This window comes from Brugia malayi (genome assembly GCF_000002995.4).
Source record: "Brugia malayi strain FR3 genome assembly, contig: Bm_v4_ChrX_scaffold_001, whole genome shotgun sequence".
Classification (NCBI taxonomy): Eukaryota; Metazoa; Nematoda; class Chromadorea; order Rhabditida; family Onchocercidae; genus Brugia; species Brugia malayi.
In genome coordinates this window covers 17,928,281-17,953,416 of record NW_025062479.1, presented here as the reverse complement: position 1 = coordinate 17,953,416, position 25,136 = coordinate 17,928,281, and the positions used below count along the sequence as shown (strand labels likewise).

Here is a 25,136-nt window from a genome sequence, read left to right as displayed (position 1 = left end):
CTAGAATTTTTTATAGGTTGGGATTGAATAATAAAGTCGTCCCTTATCACAGATATGTATTCTAAAGGTGCAATAACACTTCAGTGGAAGAGGTAGGTTGGAATGAGATTTATTTTATTGGACACGAATGTAAGGAGATCACACACATGATACAAAGTATGCATAAAAAAGACAATACAATAGTAAGTGTGACAATCTATTTCAAAATAGCCAAAAAATCAATAAGTTTATAAATGAAAATAACAAGTAAATGACAAAATACTCATTAAAAACAATTCAATAAAAGCTTTCGACTGTCCACTCCAATTAATGTTCGCTTAAATAACGTCTTCCAGCTTCCGACGTACGAACGCTGAAATAATGGTGATGCATGTAATAATACAAAATATACGAATCGGTACCGCGAAAGATGCAAGAACACTCGAAATGTGATTTTTCAATTTGAAAATTTAAAAATTTTTTTTTAAAAAATTTAAAAATTTTTTATTTTTTAAAAATTTTTCAATTATACTAATATCTGCACCAGCCCTCTTCCCATTTCCCACAAAAAGTCGAACTGGACAAAACAAAACTCTCAACTACGCTGCACCTTATTCCCTCGTTGAAAAATATTAAAGAAAGACGAAGATTTTATTAACCACTGTTGCAGCAAATATTGTGCTGCCTGAATTTGCTCTCGAGTACCAGATATTGTTATGATCCGGTCACCACCATTATCGCGATGAGGCTCAACTTCGATCTGTGCTCCCGATTCTTCACGCACTCGGTTGATTCGTGAACCACCTTTACCTATTATCGCACCTCCTAATTCGTCCGGAATTGTAACCTAAATATTATATAATAACGAATACAAATCCCTCAATACTAAATTGTTATGGGAACCTAAAAACTGAATATCCCCACCTTTTCCGAAACCCATGAAAAACCAATTATTTGCCAAAGTAAAAAACAGTGCTATTCTTAAAATAACAAGATTAACAAATATAACTATATCCCTATATAACAAATACATCAGTATGCTACGATAAAACATATATATATATAGTTAGCGCATAATCTTTCTTTATTAAGAAGTACTGCTCCACAGCCAAATCAAAGAAAGAGGTGAAAAGCAGATTTAGTAATTTAAGATATTGTATTTCTAAAAAATAATCTTAAGAAATCATGTTACGTCAGTTGTTTCCACCTGTGTGGTCTGCATAGCTGGAATAGGTGAATAGCGGCCCATCATATCCCTCATTCCACCATAACGATCATCTCTTCCAGGATATCGTGAAGGAATTATACCACTGCTAAACCCAAAGTCTCTTCCTCGACCTACACGTGAGATAAAATTCCGATCAGGAACATACCCACCATAATCGCTAATGATATCTGGATCATAATACATCGGATCATATGGCCGAACAGGTCCCTTTATTGGGATCTAAAAGTCACAAACTAAAATTCCGGATTTCTTTTTCAAGCATATTCAAACATATCATTCATCATAAAGGCGTTGTTTCAATGCTTATTCAAAGATCAAAGAGCTTTTTGTCATTGATAAACAGTTTAATACATTACCTCTTTCAGCACATCAATAATGATGTTGATACAATCAATTATTTTTTCCACTTCACCATTCAACAGTACGATTCTTTCAGTTGATTGTGGTGCACAACGAGAAAAAACCTGTTAGTGCTTTAATGATAAGATATTTTGCGATTAAGTTTTTTTAATTTTTTTATATTTGAAACTTCTGCCTCTTTCTTCAATACAACTCTGCTGTTCCCTAAAACAACTATACGCTTTCTACTCGATATTGTAAAAAAAAAGAAAAAAAACCCATTAAATAATAAATCTAAATTAGAATAAATTACATATATATATATATATATATATATATATTCGGAAATAATATATTAAATGCTTTTATAATTGTTCACTCAACTACTTCATTTCGAAAATTTGAGACATGCCATATATATCCAGTTACGCACGTAACATAAACTGAAAACGAGTAACAAACCTTGAGTTGCGCCCCAGTTTTTTCGCGAAGTTCCTTTATTCGTGACCCACCACGGCCAATAACAGCACCGGCATGAGATTCATGTACTAAAACTTTCATTTCACTATCCGATCTGTCTGCTTTCTTCATTCGTCGATCATGATCATCTTCGCGATTCTGAAAACTTTCTCCATCATTATCTCCCACTGCTTTTAGAAAGATCGAAGTTTCAAATCTCATCCTCATTAAAACCAGTGAGCTGGAGTCCATTAAAACCATCATATTCCACTGTCCAAGCACCCTTTAATCCTTGTTCGCAGTGATGACGACTAACAAATTCAGAAATTTTTTTGGTTGCTTTTAAAATTTATAAAAATTGGAACTTACTTCATCCAGACGTGGTATAATTTCACGTAAGCAGTTTGCGATGTTTTCTGTTGTAGCTGTGAGTGTCAGTACCCTGAATGGCATGTAAAATACAGTTGTAATGAGAGAAAAAAAAAAGAAAAAATTCCAAGAAGCATTTTTCCTGTATGAATTCATGGGAAAATCATGCAAATTTCACAGGTGTAGTTTCAAAAACATAAAAGTTCAAAGCTACTGCCCAGTAATCAAATTACAATCTGAAACCTAACAGCTGCAAGAAAAAGTACTGTTGGGACGAACTGTTTACCTTGCAATACTGCAAGGAAGCTCCAAACTGAAAAATAACGTGCTCCAGGCTGATTAAAATCTTTAGGTTATTGAAAACTTCTTATTTATAAAAAAATGGCCTCCTCTGCTAAAAAATTTGGGAAACATGCCCCTCTGCTCTTTGTCCCAATTAAACATGATGTTCCTACAATATTATTTCCACATGAAGTCTCACATTGCTTTTAAGGAAAACTACAACTAAATGATCTCTCTTTACAACACCACTTCAAAATATGTTTTTTGGTTACCACAAATCAATTAAATTTACAACACCACAAAAACTGTCCTTCAGATTTCAGGGAACATCCCTTAGTTGAATGAAATCACTTAAAAGCTATCAAAATCTTAAACTGCACCAATGTGCGCCATATTCCCAAACAATTAAGCAGGCGAAGGCAGGCAGGCATGTCACCTATTTTGTAGCAGTAGATTTATGAAAGAAATGTGGAAGGTAATTCAAGGTCAGCCTGTTAGAGCTGTAGGTTTATCCATCGTGTGGAAGCCCGGTGGCAATAACGGTCGTGGCCCAACGAGTAATCAGTAGTGAGGGCAACAAGTATTTCCAGGATAAATTACCGTTCGGGCGTCTGGCTATCTGGGACGGTCAGGTTCGCGTCGAACTGCAAATGAGCATTAGTTTGGGCTGTGTTCACAATTTCGTAATTCATGTGCTCAGTCCGCCAAACAACAAAAAGTCTAAGGCCGTTGCATATAAAAGTGATTTAACAACTTTTTGAACTTTCCTGAAGTTCTTGGAATCAAGAAGTTTGCATTTACAAGCAAATCTCAATCATCAAGGGAAAAGAAGGACAACACCCTGCACAAGTTGTGGTCGAAAACGCATTTGCTTAACAAGTTAAAGCCAGCTGCAAACACCGAAACCCTTCGTAAAATAAGTCGATTACTTAAAAAGCCTGCTTCCTGGAATCAAAAACTCATTCAAAATTACTGCTAGAAAACTACACTGTCTAAGAGACGTGTAAATTACTAAAATCGTTAAGCATCAGAAAGTCAGTTTAGAAAGAATGCGCTGATATTATTTGTTAGGCAAATGAGTTTCGGTCGACGCTCTAAGTAATAAATTGCAAAACTGTAAAATATGAAATACATGGGTGTTACCCAAATGGCAGTACCTCAGAACGGAGGCGTTTGATATTCTCGCCTCCCCTGCCAATGATACCACCAGCGCCTCGACTCGTCACTACCAATCGTAGTTCATATTTGCCATTCGCTAAAGCTTCTTCATAACTGTCCATTCGTGTCCGTTTACTTCCACTTCCAAATCGGTCTCCTGCAGAACGTTTCATCCCTTTCTGTTAAACTGTGAATGATTCTGAAATACGATTAACGACACATTTTTTCAAACAAATTAATAGCGAACTCAAGCTATCTTGTAACTAACATAGTAAGAAGTCAGCCCATTAAATAAACCCAGACAACCAAAATTTCTTCCACTTGTTACCACCTTAATTCTCAATTGTTAATCATAATGTGGCTTATATTGTTCAATACATCTTATTTAGCTCTTGATGGTTGTATTCTACTGGATAACACTGCAGAAGGGCTTGCTTTATACCTTATGTTTAAGCGGACCACATTCTAAATTACCATTCAGATAAAAAATGTCGTTGCACTTAACCGCAATTAAAAGTTGTTCTGGAAGACAGGATTGTGTTTATACAAAGTACTATGAGAACGATTGGAACACCTCTTCCACTACGGAAATGATGTTACATTTGACCCAGACCGGACTTTCTCTTCTTTGCTGTTATTGCAATTTGTAATTTGTCAGAGAGGGCAAAAAATGCATAAACCAGGTATCGGATGAGAAAAAAGAAATTTGCTCCACCTTGGCGAACCTTCCACTAAAAATAGCAGCACAGAAAGATGAATAACTTACCCCCAATGTCTCTCCCCGTACTCCCCTGGCAACCCCACCTTGACATTGAACATCCAACCTCACAAAAGTCACAACTACTAACCAACCACTCCCTCTGTGCTACTGCACAATCAATATTCATGGTCGTATAGTGCAATCTCTGTTTCCCATTTTTACAATTTATTTACGGAAAATGAAATCAGTTACTTATTGTGTGAAGGATTTTATTCGTTGTGAGATCAATTGAAAGCTACTTACGAAAGAGAAATGATTTTTAAAGCACTTTTATCATCTCTTCGTCCCAGCTTTTATGAAGTTTGCACATGCAAGGTCGCATTTTCTGTCACTTCCAAATTTTTACTAAAATTTCAACGAATCCTCCACAAATTTTATTTATAGGTGCAGCTAACTAATCCTTTTTTAAAGAGAACAATTTTGTCCGGCTTTTTTGTTAGCACTATTCCTGAGGGGAGGGATTTTGACGTCATTAAATCTCGAATTTTGGCGTGGAGTAGTTAAGAAATAGCTTACAATCTGATTCAAGTTGACTGAAAATGAAAAGCACTAGCATGGGATGAAAAAGAGAATAATCATATCTCTTTTATAATGTATGTCTCATAAACAACGAAGAGATTTCTACAAAAAGTCGACATTCCTTATTTCCTGAATTCTTTCCATCTGATAAATTGATCTATACTGCAACAAATATTTCTTGAATGATGGAAACTTTTCTCGTCCACCTTTTCAGAAATATCTTCAGTGAACAAATTAAACTGTGGTCCATCCACTTATCCTTGTTTCTGCGAAAGAAAGAGAACAGTTGTTATTTAGAGAAGGAAATGCATCAGTGGGAAGGAATTTTTTGATATTTTTTCAAAATCAAAAAAGATATCGTTACAGTTTGTAGTTGATGAAAGAACGGAATACTTTTCACGGAATTATTCTTTATAATTTCGTTTTTCTTTTTTTGCTTTTTGAACATCAGCTAGTGACTAAATCAAAATTTCTAATTATATATATATATAGTTTTTTGTTAGATTAACGTGAGCTCTAAAAGTTGATGCTTATTTCTAATTCTCCAATGATTAATCGACAAAACAATACAAATACAGTGTATATATCATAACAGAAGAGTGTGACTGAAAATTTTCCTATTTAAATTAAATTGCGAACTCCTCTTACGATTATTTCACGTAAATAAATATGACGCTAAAGAAAAATATATTAACTAAAAAAGTATTATATTGGATTTAAGTGCTTCAATTAATTCGGTTTATATCCGTCATTTGGTTATGACAAAAAATTTGTATAATTATAATAGTAATGGTAATACGGAAGAAAGGAAAAAGGGAAGAAATAATATTCACAATGACAGGAATATTATTATAAACGAAGTACTATATTAAAATCTATTAGAGCTAATTATATTAAATCAAGCTGTTATATTAAAAACTATTATATTAAAACCGATAAAATCATAAAATCCGATCAATAAATTTAATCTTTGCATGTTACCACTTAGCAATACTGAGTGATAATTTGAATAACATTTACCTCAATGCTGCTTAACGATCAACAATTTGACAAAGTCATGAGCAAGCAAGTTGAACTCAATAATAAAAATAACGATATGGTAAATTTATTCATCATAGTAGTCTTACTGTCTGTACTCTGTTTTGATATTCATGGATATTTCTTTTTTATTATCGCATAGTGATAGCAGACAACGTTCTTCATTGATGTCACAAACATTTTTTACCAATTTTCAAACTGAGTAAGCAAGTTGAACTAAATATAAAAAATAACGATGTGGTAAATTTATTCATCATAATTTACGATTAGATTGACATAAGATCCCTACTATTTATGTTGCTCAAAATGACTGAAAACATTAAATGAATGATACCAATCACTTTCAATGTGTAATCAACTAGTGCAACTCATTTCCGCATAAAAAAGAAAATGTACAAATTATTTCGCTTTCTCACCATTTCATCACATTACCAGCATTTCAAACAATTACTCAACCTCGAAAAACAATGACAGGTTAGTAACCGGCTTAAAAAAACCCCAATTATAATACATTTTTTGCAAATTACAAGTTAATTACAAACCGTTTACAAGCCACTTACAAACTGACTACAAATCGTCTGTAAATCCGCTTCATTTCATGTAATAGAAAAACAAGTTTTCTGTGTCAGTGATAAAAAATAAAATGAGTCTTCTGTACTAATAACATTTCAATGTATTAGCGAACAGTTCAAACAAAGCAAGGTGGAAAAGTCCGTGAAAAAAAGTTAAAAGATTAAAAAAAAACTGAGGAGTACCGAAAATTTCTTTCAAGTAAAGTTTTGACTAAACATTTCTGAAAAATACTTGCATTACATTGTGAATGACCCAACAACTAACTAATACTTTCGCTTTCTCTGCTTTGTTAGGTGATAAGTTTACTGCAACCAGACTGATGAATAGATTATTTATTTTATTATGCGTATGACTGAAAAAAGTTGATTAGAACAGAATTAAATAATAACTTAAATTGCTAAAATGATAGATTAAATAAACGAATATTCACACAGATTATTTTAAATTGCGATTAACAAAGAACGCTCACACATACGCGCAACACAAAAACAATATAATACTGAACTAGGATTTGTCTTTTATGAAGTGTGCAAATACATTTGATGCGTACAAAATGCTAATAAATAATTTTTCAGATATTTGCGGATGGAAGATTATATGTAGACGTGTGTAACTTAATAATGACTACATTTCATACTTTATTTTTCAGAAGAGAAAATGAATCCAAATAATATCTTTCGTATAATAATGCAATCTGAACAACCAGTTCTGGTCTATATAGATTCAGAGTTTGAGTTTAAAATTAAAGGGAGTTACTAATATGAGAATTCTTAGGCGACAAAACATTAGTGGACTATTAGAAGACTTTTCGATTTCTTACTTAGCATAATTTTAATAAAATAATAAAGCATCCTATCGAATATTAAAAATCATGAAGCATTTAGCGTAAAAAAGAAATAATATCAACTGGCAGCATCTGAGGTTGTAGTACGTACTTAACCAGAAATACCAATTAATAATCGTTCAAAGAATCTCTAATACTATTATCGTATAGGTTTGAAGTAAGCTGCTATATTACAAAATTAGTGTGACCTGATCATTAGTCATAATAGATGAGAAATATTTTTAAAAATTATCATAAGCCATAGTGTTATTTGATATGGTTGTATTCATATCTCAGATAACTGCATAATATCTAACTATACAAACAGTCTTTTCTTCACAAATCATAATTTGAATGAAATGTCTTTTCAGAGCATTTTCCATTAAACATAAAATTCAGTTTTGATTTTTCAAGAATTATCATTAATTATTAGACGTCAAATTAATTAATATAAACCCAAAAACCTACAAATTTAAATATGAACACGCAAAACACTGTTTAGTGTTAATTCCAAGTTTAAAAATGAACTTCATTAGAGTTTTTTTTTTAAACTTTAGACTTTTTTTTCTTCTTATAGTTCTCATTACAAGGTGAAATGCTTATTTACTTACATAATTATTATCATTGTTAACGTTCACAAAAAAAAAAAATAATTTAGATATTGAGTTGCTTTTCAAATTTACCAACTTTTTTCACTTTAATTCAATTGCATACTTAAGATTGAATTAATTTAATGACGGTAATTATAATTTTAATTATTACAACAATTCAGTTTTTGGTAAAAGCCTTCTTTTCCATTTCACTTGCTAAACAAATGGGCTTTAAAGTGAATGCTTATTTAGCTACATAATCAACAAATTTCGCATCCTTATTGTAAAAAATAGCAAACACAGTTAATTTGCCACATTTGCCACAATTTCATTAGTATATAGATTAGATATGAATTAATCATGCATAAAGCAGCGATTGTTACTGATCGTTTTGCAAATATCCTTCAGATATTAGTGTTGTATCAGTGTCGCATAATCTTTTTCCCTACCTGAAACTATTATGGTTGTCACTCATATATATGCGCCGCAAATACTCTTATACCATAAAAATGGTTTACCTTAAAAATGAAATACGAAAAGTGGGAGAGGTAACGACCAAAATAATGGAAAAGACGCACATTCTTTGGAGAATGGTTAACTGCAATTCACTCTATAATCCAAATGGACTTTAATTGGTGGTTGACCTCATTGTGCAAGAGGATTTTATATTGTTTATTTGAATTTTTGGAGATGACACCTCCTACCTGAAACATTAATTCTAGGGATTGAAAAGCTTGGGGAAATTATGTTAGTAATGTCAATAGTTTAAAGAGTAAACAACACAGTGCTAGACCGTACAAACTGGATAATTACTGCTTTTCTCTCTTCAACGGAAATTCCACAAACATGGATAGAAACGGATACTGTTCTTATTGTCTATAAAAGATTTGTTTATAAAACATGGTGAGATCTAGAATGACAGATTATTATATTGTACAGGAAAATTTTCAGGGAATGGTCCTATTAGCATGAATAAACGCCACACAAAATTTTACTTCATCGAGTCTCACAAACAGTGCGCTTAGATCAAACAAGCGATGAATCCTAAATGTGTTTAGTTTCCGAATTTATAATCTCGAAATCATGATTAATTCTTTATAATTGTAAAAAACAAGCACATTATCCTTTATTTGGTTTGACGATTACACCTCAGTGGAAGCATTTTTGGCAATAAGTGTATGGGAAGGTCCTATATTTAATTTCTTTCTACCTTCAAGAAAATTGAAAGAGTCAACAGAATTCTTTTTGATATTTGCTTGAGACCAACGATTATACTTCACGATCATACTTTTCCATAGTCCTCGAAAACCGTTTTTGCATTTCTCTGCAAATTTTTAAAAGGTGATAGTTTAATCTTCAAGATTTCCAATAACCTATACTGTTGAGAAGCCATTTCAAGTAAGTTAAAACGATCCATTAAAAATATTCTGTAATATTATTATATGAAGCTAATTCTCATACAGCTGTAGCAATTTACTTATTTGATTAAAATAAATTGATGCATATTTCTCGTAATATTTTCAGAAGCGAAGCTTCTGAAAAAAAAAAAATTAGTTTGCAAAAGTAGATAAAATGAAACCGAGATGGAACGAATATTTGTTACGTAAGAAATGTTTCCGAAATGTCTTTTCTGCTAAGAGAAAAAGAGATAAATAGCGGAGTGAATTAGTTGCGTGAAAGGAGCTGCTTAGTGATGTAATAAAAGTTAAGCAATTTTTTTCAATTGCTTTGAAAACAAATTATTCTTCCTAAATATAATTATACCATTAACTAATGACAAATAACTTCTGAAAAGCGAAGACATACTTGGAAATACCGAATAGTTCATATGGTCCTTCGTCAACAGTATGATGCTGGGATGCGATTGCGTCCAGCATTTTATATATTATTAGGTATGGTAAACCTCGACTAAAATGCAATAGCATAAAGTTTCCTCATTTCAATAGATTATGATGAAAAAAATCAGGAAATTTCAATTTTAATAGTGTGTTTACATTTTAGAGAAGGCAGGAAGAATGCATTGTAAGAGAAAAGAAAAATATGTAAAAAAATTTGTAACACTAGAATGTTTACTTCTGCAATAATAGATTTATGTAAAGACAGTTTGCTAACATGACAGAGTTTTTTTTACCAAAGATATTTGGATTTATTTTACAAATCCAGAAGCAAACATTCTAAACATTTAAATAAATTTAGGTGACATTGCTATCACCAGTAAAATTTACTAAGGTTTGATTTCCTCAAGCAATGTAAACACTCCACGTAGCCGGCCGAGATCGATTACAGTCCTGTTGGCACCAGTGTTATTCATAAACACTGGGGGTTTCATCTGCAGTTCACGTTTCAATATCACTATTTCCTACAAAACAAATCAAAATATTTGATTTTAGAAGGCACTTCATAAAAGTACTAATTCCTGTAGTATTTTGATCATTTCGTGTTCATATCAGCGATTGATTTTATTTATTTATTGATTTTTTTTTTGTCTTAACGACAAGATTTTATTATTTTTGAAACATGGACATCATCTGGATTTAAATGGATTAAATATGCCGATAAACAGAATGACATGAAGTCGCATTTCTTTGGGGAAGAAATTATGAAAACAATAACCTTAATATTTTTTAGTCCTTTCCATGGTAAATAGCCTTGCAAAAATTCACAAAACATATAAATGCAAGAGATTATGTCATCTTTTGGAAACTGTTCTAAGTGATTGTGAACCGACACTGAACTGCAATTCGATTAGTCGTTCATTAATGGGATTTAATAACAGAGAACTGAACAGAAGCTAAATATTGGCTCTCGATCACAAACATTACGCTAATTCATATTAGGTCCATTCAGCGAATGGATGAATTAAATATTTTGTTAAAATTTCAGGACAGAAATGTACTTCGAATTTGGAAATAGCATTGTTATTAATTCTTAAGTGCTGAGAGCTTTTGAAGGATAATAAATGGTATAAAAGTTTATTATATTCAAAATTAACCAATATTTATAGGTGCCAGTAAAAGCAGTTACTCTTCGCGGTGGTTTGTTCATATCTTTGTACTTTCGGGCAAATGTTAAGTCAGTAAGACATATTTGTTCACAAAGATCATTTTGAAAAATCATTTTTGAAAAGGGTTCGAGACGGATCGCAAAATTATACGGTGCGACACAACGGTGCACATAACCTATCTGATGTAATAACCGTAAAGCCTGAAAGAGTCAAAAAAGAGGAATTTATGTGGATCAATCAAGCAGTGATTAGGAATTTTGCATTCTCTACACATACAGTTTAAAATAGATTTAAGATTTCAAGATGATATATATTAAAAGGCAAGAGATGGCCATTCCTGGAACTCAAGATTAACATAATCTGCCATAATCTACTAAACAAAGACTAACCTTAATGCAACCGATAATTACATCTCGAGTAATCCCAATATTTAAAACACCAAATTGAGTCATCCGGAAAATTTCTTCTAATGTTGGTTGAATTTTCTCTTGTAGGAAATATGGTCTTGGATTTGGGTACGGAAAATAAATAAGCAACTTCGGTAACATATCGCTTGTTGATAACTTCTGAAAGTTGAAACATGATAATCTATTATTATTTTAGACTTTTCAATGCCGAATGTCAGAGATATTGAAATAGGAGATGAGATTGTTTGATAGATTTAACTAAGGTAGATTATTAGAGGAAAGCTTTCTTCGATAATAATTCGTTTGCAACATTGAATTGAAAATTCGCAGAAAGGTCACCCACTGAAACTAATCTATAAAACTGACTTCCTTGTAGCAAAGTTCTTCAAATGCACCACATCCAAACACTCCTGGGAAATGTTTTCGTTGCCTAAAGATTAAATTTTGAATATAGGGAAAAATGAAGGGCTGATTTGCACATAAAAAAGTAAGGTTGTAAGTAAATTATATTTCTTGCAAGAAATCATCCAATTCATTTGTTGATATTAATAATCCGATAGAAATAAGATAACAATAAGGTTTTTTTTTTTTTTTAAAGTAAGTAGTACCGATAATTTTGGTATCGCTTTTTAAGAAGAAGAAGCAATTTGTATTGTTGCATGAAAAACACGTGGTTCTTCGAATTGTCTGAATTACATAATTTCATTACATGGTTGTTATTTTCCTTCGCCATTATCTGGAATCCATCAGTAACGACATTTTTTAAAAAAAAAATAATTTCTGAAATGACGAAAACATTTCTCGAACAGGCACATAAAACATTTACTTCAGGAAAAGATGCGTTTTCTTTATACAAACGCATAACGTCATATTCGATGGTGACTAAATTGCCACGCACAGGACGCATTCCGATAACACGCCAGTCGCCTTTGTCATCTCTGTTATGGAATTCTCCAACAAACCTCGACTGATCGATTTGCAGCTTTGGTTGCTAGATTAGGAAATAAATTTCTGGAAAATTATGAAAATAGAGGTAATCTCATTTATGATTTTTGTCATAGGTACTTCTGACAATTGGGTTAATTATTAGTTTATATTTTTTTCAATCTACTCAAAAATTAGTTAAAACCAAAATTTTTGCTTAACCCTGAAATTGCTCTCAGTTTTGATTTTTAAATTTGGCTATTCGTAATCATCCAATTCTAGAAAATATGTTTTAAAACGAGTGAAGTTTATTTTAGGACGAAAGTATAAATTAAAATACAAAAAGATAAACTTCATTATTACGTTTCAGGGTTTGCGAAATGTATTATTATTTAAATAAAATTCATAAAGTGCTATCAAAACATTTACTTAAGTCTGCCTGATAGTTCCTTAACTAGAAGATAGATAATTTCATTTTCCGAGATAAGCTTACTGCTTAGTTACATGTTAATTTAGCCAAGCCAGACCCACGGCATTGAAATAATCCATTTCCCTAGACTATGTAATCTTTTTTACATTATTTTCCAACTCACTTTTTAAAAGAATTATAATATTTACATACAAATCCAAGAAAGAAAGAGCAAGAAATTTTATAATCTAAGCTTATCACAATCACTCGATTAATTTATGAATAGATGATAGATGAAATATTGCATGTACAGAAACAATGGACATCAAAAAGGGAAGCACCATATCAGATTCAATCTGTTAATAAATAATCAAAGATCGAGGATCAAACCCGTTTAATTTGACTCCACAAATTCCAATATTTTTTTGGAAGACAGACTTCTTTGCGAAACAAATCACCTGCAAACCTAAGCACATCAGCCGTTTCTGTCAGTTCTTTTCCCAACTGTTTCGAATTCTGGAAAAATATTTGTGGGAAATATGGCTCTAAGTAGAAGCTGCCAAAAGAGAAAAGTATGAGCTGAAGAGAATCAACTGAATAACCGTTTGTATTTCATTAATTCATTCAATTAATTTGTTTAATAGATGCTAGATGCAGAAATAATGGACATAAAGTTTCAATTTATGTTTTGTATTAACTTATAATTATCGAACAAAGAAAAACTGTGCTAACATATTATTAAAGTGTGTGCAGATCTACTATGATAGTAGAATCAAAGCCATAACTGCTTAGAAATGAACTACTGTTCAGTAATCTTTACTTACTGTAGTTTTTTTATTTCTTATTCAGTATGAGTTATTTGCCATTGAAGTTTTCTAAGTTTCACGATACCTTTTTTGCAACAAGTTGTTGTACAGTAGCCTGGCTATCTTTTCCAGCATATTTTGTTGATTCCTCAGATTGCTGCGAATTTCTCAAAACCATCTCTCTAATTTTCTTTATCATTCTTTTCGAGAACGAGTCTTTTTTTTACTTGAAATCTTCAGTTTGAGTCTGCACTTATAGTGACTTCTGAAATATGCTTATACACTGTGATTTATTGTCTCTCTCTTCATGTAACTTCAAAATGGACATGTTGTTTGGCCTTCTATATCTGATAAAGGAAAAAATTTCAGTTAATGAGCACTTTCTCAAAAGCACTAAACTTAAAACGACCGGATCTATTATAATATAGACTTTTATTTAAAACAAATTTAAAATTCTCAATCACTTACCTCCTCTCTCAGAATTGAATGAAATAGAATAGTTTGAACAGAAAGCAACCGGTCGATCAGTCTTAAATGCAAGAACTGATGCAATTTTTCTAGTGAACGCACCCTACTTCACGATAACTTATTCAATGAATCATTGCTGCAGCAAGAAATGCAAATATATGCCTTGCTGAAGATCATAATTTCAGTTTATATTTTCACTATTCATCCATGGTTGTTAGTTTAATAGGCTCCTGTCCTAGTGACAAATACCATCTCAGATCTTATTTACTTGTTTAAGACTATCATTACTTCTTTGCTCTTAATTCAGTAATTTCCAGTCAAGAACATATATCCATATGACAATAACATATGTTTTCAGGAATTCATTTGCATTTCTGGACGTTTTTAAAATTTTTAGATTTGATCATAACGTTTTCCTTCATAAAACACAAATTCTCCGCTTACTATCGATCACGCCACCAATTTTTTCATTATTTTGTAAAATGCAAAATAATTGTGAAATGAGTCCTTTAAATTTCTACCTCTTGTTTCTTTTCTGCAACTTCTACCCAATTAGTAATCCATTATTTTCAGTTATTTTCAATGATGGACTTAACTTTAAGGATATTTTTAAATGACGCGTATAAAGCGTAAAACAAAGATTTTTTGTGTGTGTGCGGCTTATTTCACTCAAGTTCTATTATCTTTCAGCATCTGTAAGGCAGACTGCTTTGTCGTTTTTCAACGAACGAAGTAAAACCTTTAATCAAAAGTAGCTCTTAAAAGGCTTGTCATTTGAAAATCTGCACTTGTTTCTGAAATTGTGATAAAGTTTTTCCAGATTTTCTCTTTTTCTTTTCTTTTCTTTTATTCTTTCTGTTATAGAAATTAAGTTGTGCTTAAGGCTATAGGATTGGAGATGTCATGACAGACGAATATATTCGCATAGAAAAGAAAGTATTTCAGGTGGAAATGTTGTAAATACCATTCCTGTAGAATTTACGAATAAAAAACTTTCTATATTTAAATACTTCAAATTAACCCAACAAATCTTTGCAACCAGGTTATTCAGTGAATATGAAGTTGAAATATTCCCGCCAAGCCAAAAGATTCTTTTACAATTTTCACACTAGCAATTTTACTATATCAATTTCAAGTATTTTCTGGAAGAGCCGCTTAAAAAGAGTTGACCAAATATATAATTAGTTTAACCAAAGCTCATACTTATTTAAAATTTAATTGTAGAGTAAAAATAATACTAACGGCATTGTTATGAATTTTATAGCCATTTATCAGTTCTCAATTACTGTTATGTAAATTCATATTATGCTTATTCACAAATTATAGCAACAACGATAGGTTACAGATGGCAATACGACATAGCCAAGCGTTTATAATGTGACACTGATGCAGTGAGACAACACAAAAAAACATCTATCCTCTTTCATAAAATGAAAAAAGTGAAAATAATCTGTTATCTGCCACCATAAACGTTTTAAGGAAATTGTTGATCAGTTTTGAATAAAATTATTCGTCGTTTATTCATAAAGAGTAATACAAGATAATATAGCTATAAAAACGCCCCGTCACAATAAATGAATATTTCATTTAATTTTATTGAAATAGGTATAAGTGTTTGCATTCAGTCTTCCTCATACTGTCTCCAATGTTCATCCGACTCGCGTAGTAATGCGACTATTATAAACTGTATTATACTTTTCTCTTGTGTGTCCTTCAAATTTACAATTTTAAATGATCCATACATTGGTGGATGCTGATTATTATTCTCTTAACCATCTGACCCTCTTTCGACTTCTTACGCTCATATTCCGGATATTTCTATTTTCGTGCTAATTAAGTAAAGTATTAGTTTAGCTTTTTAACCTTCTCAATTTATAAATGTTGTAGTTGTAGGCTAGCCTTTTAATTTCCTACATGGATTGTTTTGATGTAAACAAAAAGTGAGGTTAGAAAATTTTGATGATTTGTTCTGTCAGTAAGCTCAATTTGTAAAACATACTACTGAAATCTTTTCCTTAAAATATTAATCATTTTCTGTATGTTTATGTGTTTATTTTTATCTAATTAGTTTACAACCATAAAATTACAATCAATAAAAGTTCTCGAGACTTGGGACTGCCTTTGAAAAAAACAATCTACGACATTTTCATATGTTTTGATTGATCAGAAGCTATTGAGAATAGTTCTGTAAGAGAAGCACCAATCAGTCGATGTTTGGAATTTTAATATACAAGGAATGTATGCATGATGCCCTGGATCAATTACTTTAATATAATACAATATAATACATGCATCAGTAAGTGTACTTGGACTTGAAGTACCTTACGGTGACATGACACTGCGACACTCTGCAACTAACAATAATAAAAGAAAAAGTAGCTCCTTCATTTGCATTGTAGATTGAATTGAGGGGGCTGCTCTCCAACTTCCGTCTTTTACTCTTTCACAGTACCTTCTTTCTAATATAATTGGACGTTTACCATCTTCGCTGCGATTTCATGGCTCTCAGAATTATACCTCATTGTATTTGCTTTTTCTGTCGTACCCGATCCTGTCGTATGCTTTCTCCTCTATCATCTTTATGCAAAATAGCTCCATTTAAGGTGTTTCCTATTTTGTCACTTCCATTATGATTTATCTCCTCCTCATATCCAGCCTCTATGCCTGTACTTAATCATTGAATATTATTAATAGTTTCTCGAAAGTAACTGTGAAGTTTTGTCCCAGTGTGAGATGTGAGAGAAATTGATTTTAGCAAACCTTCCAACCATCCGTTTTTGAAGTATTGTTTTTTTCTGAAGCTTACTAAATCCTTCATTCATATAAAATCGATTGACTATTGCTTTTGATTTTTTGTTTTATCTTTGCTTCCATATGTGCTCATTAATTTAGTTCAACTTCTAGTTAGAAGATTATTGACTTGTGAAAACAACGCTTGTTTTCATCAGATTATGTTTTGTTATCAATTTATATTATTTGATCATCTTTCTTGAGAACTTTTAAACAGCAAATTTCCGAAAATGAAAGAAAATAAAGATAAATTATTGGTTATTACTATTTTATTAACCTATAATTAGGTAATGATCAGATAGTAAGAGGAGTAAATGAATATATTTAATATATGGATTGTTGTGGTGATAATTTTTATAGAAATGAGTGGGCAGAATGCAAATAAAAAAAGGTAACACATGTCGTAAGCGAACTTTAAGGACGCCATCACATTTTACCAATTTTTTTAGTCTTGTTTTTTCCTTTTCAGTTTCAAGGACGTGTTCGTTTTTCTTTTTTATTGGTAATTCATAAGTTGTTGCCTGCTTATCAACCTAATTCTCATACTGTTCATTCAGATTCCTTTAATCCTTATTTTCATCCTGACTTGATCAGTATCACAGATCAATTAAAAGATTGCAGTAGGACTATATCAGACATCTTTAATATTAAGTACAAGCTGGCAACACCGGATACTTCAAAAAAAAAAAAAAAAAAAAAAAAAAAATTCGAAAAAGTTATCGAAGTAATATTATTCGTTTCCATCTTTTCATTTCCTACCTTTTTTCCTGCATTTGCGTGTAAAATTATTTTGGAAATATTTTAAAAAATTGAGGCATTAAACCAAAGAAACAAATTACTAAACCTACGGAACAAAATTGAAATTGGATTTGGAACAAGCATGTTATAGTACATATCTCAGTTTATATATTACAGGGAATAAAAGGTTTATCGACCAAGTACAATGAAATAAACCTTCAAATGATTACAATGAAATAAGCCAAACTTCAAGTGATTAGCAAGGTCAGAAAGTTACAAAAGCTTTTGTAATAGCTGATGATACGATGTGACAAAAAGTTTCATTTTATCTATCTGTTAGTTTGATGATAGAATGAATTTTTTATAGCTTATAGAAAATTTATTAAAAGATTATCTATTTGTAAACCTTCTATGTTCTTCACTTACACATTACACTCCTATTTGATTCACTGAACCTTTCCATCAATCACTTTATTTCCACACTTAGTAGATTTCAGTTATTAGTGCTAACATATTAATAAGTGACTGTTCTTTCAAATTTTTAACATATAAGTAGTTTTTTGACTGAATCAATTTGAGGATTTTGAATTTCTCGATTAAATGGTAATATTCGGAGATGTTGGGTATTCTTGCTGTTTGTTTAGGAAGTAAAAAAAAAAAAAAAAAAAAAAGAAGTGGCATTAAAGGGAAGTAAGTATTGATGATACGTTAATATTTACGAATATGTATGATACTTGCTGCAGAGCAGTTGTACACACTTGCAATCTCAATCTTTCCATTTTCTTCGTTCTAAAACTTGAAACAGTTTCTTGCGTAAATTTCGACTTTTCTTTATTAATTTTCATTTTATAACTGTGAAATATGGGTTTTCTTTAAAGAAAAAAGTGAAGGATAAGTTAACAAAAAATTTTTCAATTATTGGTTGATTCGTGATTCTAAAACAGCCTCCCTTCAAATTTCATTGTAAGGATCATAGTATCAATATGTGGTTATTACAATCTCTTCTGTTGAAATTAAAAACTTCCGTATAAAATTATATTTGATTCCTTCAGTTAGTGTTGATGAGGGTAATTTTGTCCTCCAGAAAAAAATTTATCACCGTTATGACGGCTAGTAAAAAGTTGAAAGGAGAAATATATTTGTGTAGGCGGCCTTGTAACCAAAAAATTCAAGTGGATGTAGGCATGTATTCAGCGGCCTTGCACCAAATATTTTTATACCATTATCAGTTACGAAACAGTCGAAAGTGATATATGATTTATAAAGTGTGGGAGAGCGATTACTGACCTGTCAAGGCCTTCTTCACAGTTACTTAGCTAGGCTCTCATGACCTTTTTCCCATTTCCCTTATATGTGAAAAGAAAAAGCTGTATTGTCAATTCTGCGACACCATTCGCCGTCTCTAGCAGAAAAACTAATGAAGTTATTGTTCTTCTCCCTCCATTTATGTGCAACAAACTCATTCATAAGTTTGTAAAACTTATGATCAAACGAATCTTTGCTTTTTCCTTTTTTCCCATCAACTTGGCTTTACCTTTTACTACTGCAAATAAATTTCTTCAAATACACCGCTTAGAACTAAGAAATGCATTATGTGATTAACTTAGTTTTTTTTTTTCTATCTCACTTATCGTTGGCAGCAGAATTGCAGCTGCTGAAGAGAAACTGCAACTTGTAATTGTAATTTCTCTGCTTTATTACTATTTTCTTAGATTCTTTAACATATTTCACGTTTTGCGTTCTCATTGAAAGCGATATAAATTACCAAAGAAATTCGCTTTCACAAAGGTTCGCCTTCATAATTGAAAATGATACATCTTGATCAATTGAAAGGGAAGTACAAGGCCGATCACGCAGCCTTTTACTTCCCTCTGTTCTTTACTTAAATCATTCTCTATTTATACAGTACAATAATATATGAAAAATACATTAGTGTTTAATCAGATTTTATGAACTGAAAGCAATGTGAGTTTTTATTCAAATAATTTTTTGGTGTCCAGCAATTCTTTCGTATTCTTTAGCATAAAATATTATTTTATGCTAAAGAATACGAAAGTCTAACTCCTAATACAAGTCTAACTCCTAATACAAGTCCATTTATTCTTTTGAGAGAAGTTATACCAGGAAGTTAGTGGCAACCCTAGTGGAATAAAAATCTGGCAACAAAATGCGGCTAATTAATATTCCAGACATTCACTTATTTCATCGAAACTTCGATACGTGAAACTTTCAAATGATAAAAGTCTGGTTAATCAACAGCATTTGATGGAATAAATGAAAGTATTTACGAAGTTTTTAAGTTTAAACAAAAAAAAAAGAAAAAAAAACTTTGCTTGAAATATGATTACGGGAAAGGATTTGTACTGTGTTATAAAGCATTTATTGCTTGAGCATGTAAAAAATGTGCTTATTGCTCGTTTAATTTAGCTTCATTTCGCATTACTTTAGCTTACCAGTTTCTAATTCATGCGAATTAGATTTTATTCTGCTACACATGCTTTAATTATTTTGGCTCTGCAAAAGTTTCATAGAGACTGGAAGTTATATAATTTATGAATCAGTAGGCGCTTTACAAACATCATATTAAATACCATATTAAATGGAATTTCCGAACTGAGAATGCTTAAACATTTTAAATGCGGTTCGTTTCAGAGACAAATGTTCGATAATAAATATAAATAGGATGATGTGTAGCATGTTTTGCGCTTAATTTCTCTAGCTGTGACAGTAACTGCAAAAAAGCGCCATACATTTGCAAAAGACGAAGTTATAACTAGAATTCAAAAGATCATTTGTAGAAAAAAGAGGAAGAATCTGATATGCTTCTGAGGTACACCTTCTTCAATCTCTTATACTTCTTATGGCTTGTCTTATGCAAATCATTTAAAGTAAGTAATTTACATATTATTTTCTGTTTAGTCTACGAATCGATAACATGATATCGTCTTTTTTATTAAAATCACTGTGACTGCATAGCACACCGAACAGATCAAGAAACTTTTGCTTGAATATATATCACTTTTATTAATTCGGCCAACTCACTTTTCAAAAATGAAGGCTAAGAATGATGAAGTGAGAAATGGACAAACCTTGACATCTTCTTGCTTCACTGATGATTAAAGGAAATATATGGGCAAGAAATCTTTCCTTCTTTCTTTTCATCATCATCTTTTTGAAAATCGAATTAATTTCGCTCGTTTCAAATACTCAGAAATGATGATAAATTGTGAGTGGTTCAGATAGTACAATTTGTAGCTCAGAACAATTATTTCTCTCTCTTTAGATCTTTGGTTTTTGAAAACTTTTTTCAGTTCAACAAAGTTGGTTAATAGTTTGCATGAAACGGCAATGGAAAAGATGCAAAAAGATCTAATCTGATTATGTCCATCCATGAAACAGCTGCATGTATATTTCAGAAATTTATTTATTAATTAAGTAATGAGAGGAATTTTGTATTGCAGACGGGTGCAACGATCGGAACAGATAATGGTTTGATTGGATCGCCGGAAATAAAATGCAATCCGGAAACGATCGAATTAGTATTCAGGACCAAGCGAGAATTTCGAGGTAAATCCATATCATTTCTTATTTGAGTATTTTATCATTCTGCTTACTTCATTATCCATTTTTACCTCGCCTTTTCTGTATATTTATTCAGTTATACTGTTCTGGAAGCAATCGAGGTAGATTTATTCTAAATAAAAACTAGATTTTTCAATAAACTCTTTTACTTTATTTTTTTTCACATATGATATTACAGTCAATTTTTTTGATTAGAATGTTTGCTTAAATAAAGAATATTATTAGAATGTTTGCTAATACTTATTTACTAGCAAAATAGAAATTATTTAAATTGATATTTAGGTAAGATATTTGTGAAAGGTCACTATAGCAATCCAAATTGTCGAGTTGATTATGGCAAGACAACCTTAGATAGTAGAAATTCAGTAGGTGGTATTATATTAAGTCATGGACAATGTGATATGAATCGACAACGAATGGTATGATAACATTTTTGAGGTTCTAATATAAATTTTCAATTTTTTATCTTAAAAGCGTTTCTTCTTAAAAAAAAAAGTTGTCCTTATTCATTTACTCAATTTTAATTAATTCTAGATTGTATTCTAATTAGTTCAATTATAGATTCAACCTGAAGGCATGCAGTTTTCGACAATTCTTGTTATTAGTTTTCATCCGGTAGGTTTATGCCTTTTTGAAATTATTACTGCCGTGTGACTCGTCGAATGCAACATTTTTTCAAGCTGTAAATTTGTCAGCACCTAACTTCGTTCACCTATTTGTTATTTAAGACTAGATGAACGATTATCAACCGAAAAGGCAAAAGCAAAAGAGAAACAAGTGAGAGACATATTATTGCCCTGAATATTCTTGTGGATATTTTGTATTGAGATGCTTAGCACTCATTCTTAAACAATAAGTAAAACATTAGGAAAAATCTCTAGTATATACGCATATTCCAAATTTCAGTTATTTATTACAAAACTTGATCGAGCTTTTCACATCAGGTGCATGTATCGAGAGATCGTACACGCAGTTTCTTCTGGAATTGAAGTGAGGTTAGTCTTCTGTCATCTGAATCTGTTTCTACACATTTACATTGAAATTTATATTAACTGTTTCTAATTCATCATAATAGCACGAGTTTCGAGTGTCATCTGGCTCATGGATGAAACATTATGGAATTAGACGCAAGCCGGATAGTTAGACGATGACCAAGCTGTAACGTGTCCAGGGGATATTTTTGGAAACTGATGCAAACTTGTTTATTTCAAAAATTTTCAAATTAAAAGATTTTTTGATTGAAATTGCGGTGGTTCTTAACACCAAAGTGATTCCAAAGTGATTTCGCAAAATTTCATAATAGTTCTTTACAGTGCAATAGCAACACAAACACTAGAATACGAATATCCATTTCCAAACTGCATTTATACGATTCGCAAGGATGAAATCGACGGACCGATATTGAAATACGCAAGAGTTGGTGATCAAATCGTTCATCGATGGGAATGTCTATCTGGTACGATTCTTTTAATGAGATACAGAAAGCGGATTATTTTGGAATTCTTTCAAGCTATACATTTCAGATGTTTATGGTTTGTTGGTTCATAATTGTTATGTGGAGGATGGACAAGGAGAAAAGCAAGTTATTATTGATGGGAACGGGTAAATTTTGTGAAATCAGCTGATAAAAGTCAGAATGTAGTATCAATATTTCTTTGTATATTTTGTAGTTGAAATTCTTGTCTCAGATGCACCGAACTCGAAATTTTGCAGTAATACTTCAGGTGTCATACAGACAGGGCAGTTTTGGGTGATCCCACATATGTTGAGTCTCTGAACATGGCATATCGAGAATCGTTGGTATTCAAATTTGCTGATCGGATAATCGTTCGATTCCAATGCCAAATTCGTCTGTGCATCAAGGATGCTGGTGGCTGCATCGGCATTACTGTAAGTTACTCGTTTACTAGTTTATTTGCAGGACACCTTCGATAATAAAACTTAGCATCGGATTTTGAAGCTTTTTATATTCACAAAACAGCAATCACGCCATGTTTATCTCATTATACGTTTAAGGACACGTTTAAGAGGAATCCATTTTTCGAATACGTTATATCATATTGTATTTCGTCATCACTATCTCCATACTTCCCTTTTCTTATTTAGTGTGCAAAAAAAAAAAAAAAAAATTCGAAATTGTAGCCGCCGATGTGTTTCGATGAGAAAGAGAAAACGAACGAGCTATTTGTAACAGCAGGTGATTCAGCGGTTCACTCAATAAAAGTGAGCAATGTTACTGACGTGAGTTGACAGGTCTTTGTTTACTCCGTAAGATTAAAGTATCCATCTTCAGTTACAAAAATCCGGAACTAATAGTTCATAAGTAGGTAAATGGTAGTTCAAATTCTTTCCCGTATTTGTGCTGTTAATCTTTCGAAATTCCTATTACCTTGATTGATGATTCTAAAATTCATTGAAAATAAAGTTCGATTAAAAGTTAAAAGACATCCTTGTTTATCCTTTTCCATACTTGAAATACCACAAATGACAAGATTATAGGGTCAATCGAAAAAGCGCCGTCTAATGCGATCGCCAGTATCTGAAAGATCAAAACACACGGTTGATGCAGATTTGATATCACAGTCTGTTTATGTGTTAGATGACGATGATGACAATGCAGGTGATGAATTTCATAATTTTCGCGAGAAATTGGTCTCTTCAAGTCGACCCTTCAGACGTAAATCTTCTTTTCGACATTTATTAAGCCTAACTTTTATAAAAAATAGTTTAGACCTTGTGGAGAATGCATTCCTATTCCAGTAATTATAATTTCGTGTCTTATTTTCTCAATATACCTTTCCTATCTATTATAAAAATTCTTGATCATTCTAACCTTTCTTACATGATCATACTATGTGATGTAAGCTAATTAATTATAAACTAGAGACTTTCAGGTGAACAAAGTGATCAGATAAGACAAAACATACTGGAAGTGTGCGTGAGTAATACATTATTCACACTGCTTATATGTATTACGGTTGTTGCTCTTCTGGCTCTAACTACAAGTATTATATGGATCCTACATAAGTGGCTCAGGCTAGTTTTTGTGCTACTAAATCAGCATTACAAGAAGTAGTTTGCAGCTGGACATATCTTAGATGTGATCAAGTGACCCAAATTGGCGACGAGACTAGGTAATTAGGCAAAAAAGGTTTAAGGAAAATGTTATTTTTGTAATTTAGTGCGTATTACTTTCGTCATTTCAGGTCATCCGGATATGCTATGAATGAACATTATAAGAAACAGTACACTAGCCATACACATGTATTAAGTTTTTAAAATACCCTTATTCCTTGTTCATCCCTATTAACTTTTTGATACTGAATGAATGAAGACAGAATGAAGAATAATACGAACTCAAGCTCATTTGCGACGATTCCGCCTAGCTGTGTATAAACTCCAAGCATTTTAAGAACTTTTTAGTGCAGAAAATGCGTAAACCTATGGATAGACTCACTGATTATTTTTCTAAACATATGATCATTACTTGATTATTTTGTGCATACAGCATATCGTTTTCTTCCAAGTTTATTCCTATGATTTCATTGAAAGATCGGTTACGATGGAACCTTTAGTCATCTCGAATCTAGTTTTACTCCTTTTCTACACTTTTAGTTTGGCCAAATGAAGTTTTCATTATGGTTTATGATATAAGAATATATTTCATTTGCTAAAAATTGTTATCAAACTGAAGGAATACATTAATTAATACCAAACTGTTTTAAAATACATCCGATCATTCTAGTTTAGTAATTCCATTCTATATTTTGCCTCATTCAATAAAGCAAGAACTAATTTCTTCTAATTCTTCTTATCGAGCTTTAGTAATATCTTTCGATCTATTTTCTTCTTTTGGTCAACGTTTCTTCTTGTTTTGCATTTCATCGGTTC

General features: G+C 31.7%; 3 protein-coding genes across 5 annotated transcripts; 1 reads left to right on the top strand and 2 right to left on the bottom strand.

The window, feature by feature from the left end:
- Window positions 1–306: 306 nt before the first annotated feature.
- Window positions 307–3,936, bottom strand: Bma-hrpk-1.3 (Uncharacterized protein; the record flags this gene model as incomplete). Of its 2 annotated transcripts, none has more annotated exons than XM_043075256.1 (8): window positions 307–352; window positions 639–826; window positions 1,172–1,426; window positions 1,564–1,671; window positions 2,009–2,164; window positions 2,375–2,447; window positions 3,257–3,300; window positions 3,814–3,936. In XM_043075256.1, 8 exons carry the CDS (start codon window positions 3,934–3,936, stop codon window positions 307–309), a joined length of 993 nt encoding a protein of 330 aa, XP_042931190.1. The 2 variants fall into 2 exon arrangements, with proteins under 2 accessions (XP_042931190.1, XP_042931191.1); XM_043075257.1 differs by having other exon boundaries at window positions 1,187–1,426.
- Window positions 3,937–9,386: 5,450 nt separating this feature from the next.
- Window positions 9,387–13,845, bottom strand: Bm9557 (Uncharacterized protein; the record flags this gene model as incomplete). Its single annotated transcript, XM_043075255.1, has 11 exons — window positions 9,387–9,441; window positions 9,924–10,025; window positions 10,343–10,476; window positions 10,731–10,851; window positions 11,110–11,321; window positions 11,511–11,687; window positions 11,895–11,958; window positions 12,137–12,264; window positions 12,355–12,519; window positions 13,252–13,377; window positions 13,753–13,845. 11 exons carry the CDS (start codon window positions 13,843–13,845, stop codon window positions 9,387–9,389), a joined length of 1,377 nt encoding a protein of 458 aa, XP_042931189.1.
- Window positions 13,846–20,714: 6,869 nt separating this feature from the next.
- Bma-cutl-11 (Uncharacterized protein) lies at window positions 20,715–24,471 on the top strand (the record flags this gene model as incomplete). Of its 2 annotated transcripts, none has more annotated exons than XM_043075254.1 (12): window positions 20,715–20,735; window positions 21,125–21,230; window positions 21,528–21,664; window positions 21,807–21,860; window positions 22,152–22,240; window positions 22,559–22,701; window positions 22,769–22,847; window positions 22,970–23,135; window positions 23,388–23,486; window positions 23,745–23,865; window positions 24,140–24,250; window positions 24,452–24,471. In XM_043075254.1, 12 exons carry the CDS (start codon window positions 20,715–20,717, stop codon window positions 24,469–24,471), a joined length of 1,146 nt encoding a protein of 381 aa, XP_042931188.1. The 2 variants fall into 2 exon arrangements, with proteins under 2 accessions (XP_042931188.1, XP_001898058.1); XM_001898023.1 differs by having other exon boundaries at window positions 23,745–23,922.
- Window positions 24,472–25,136: the final 665 nt, after the last annotated feature.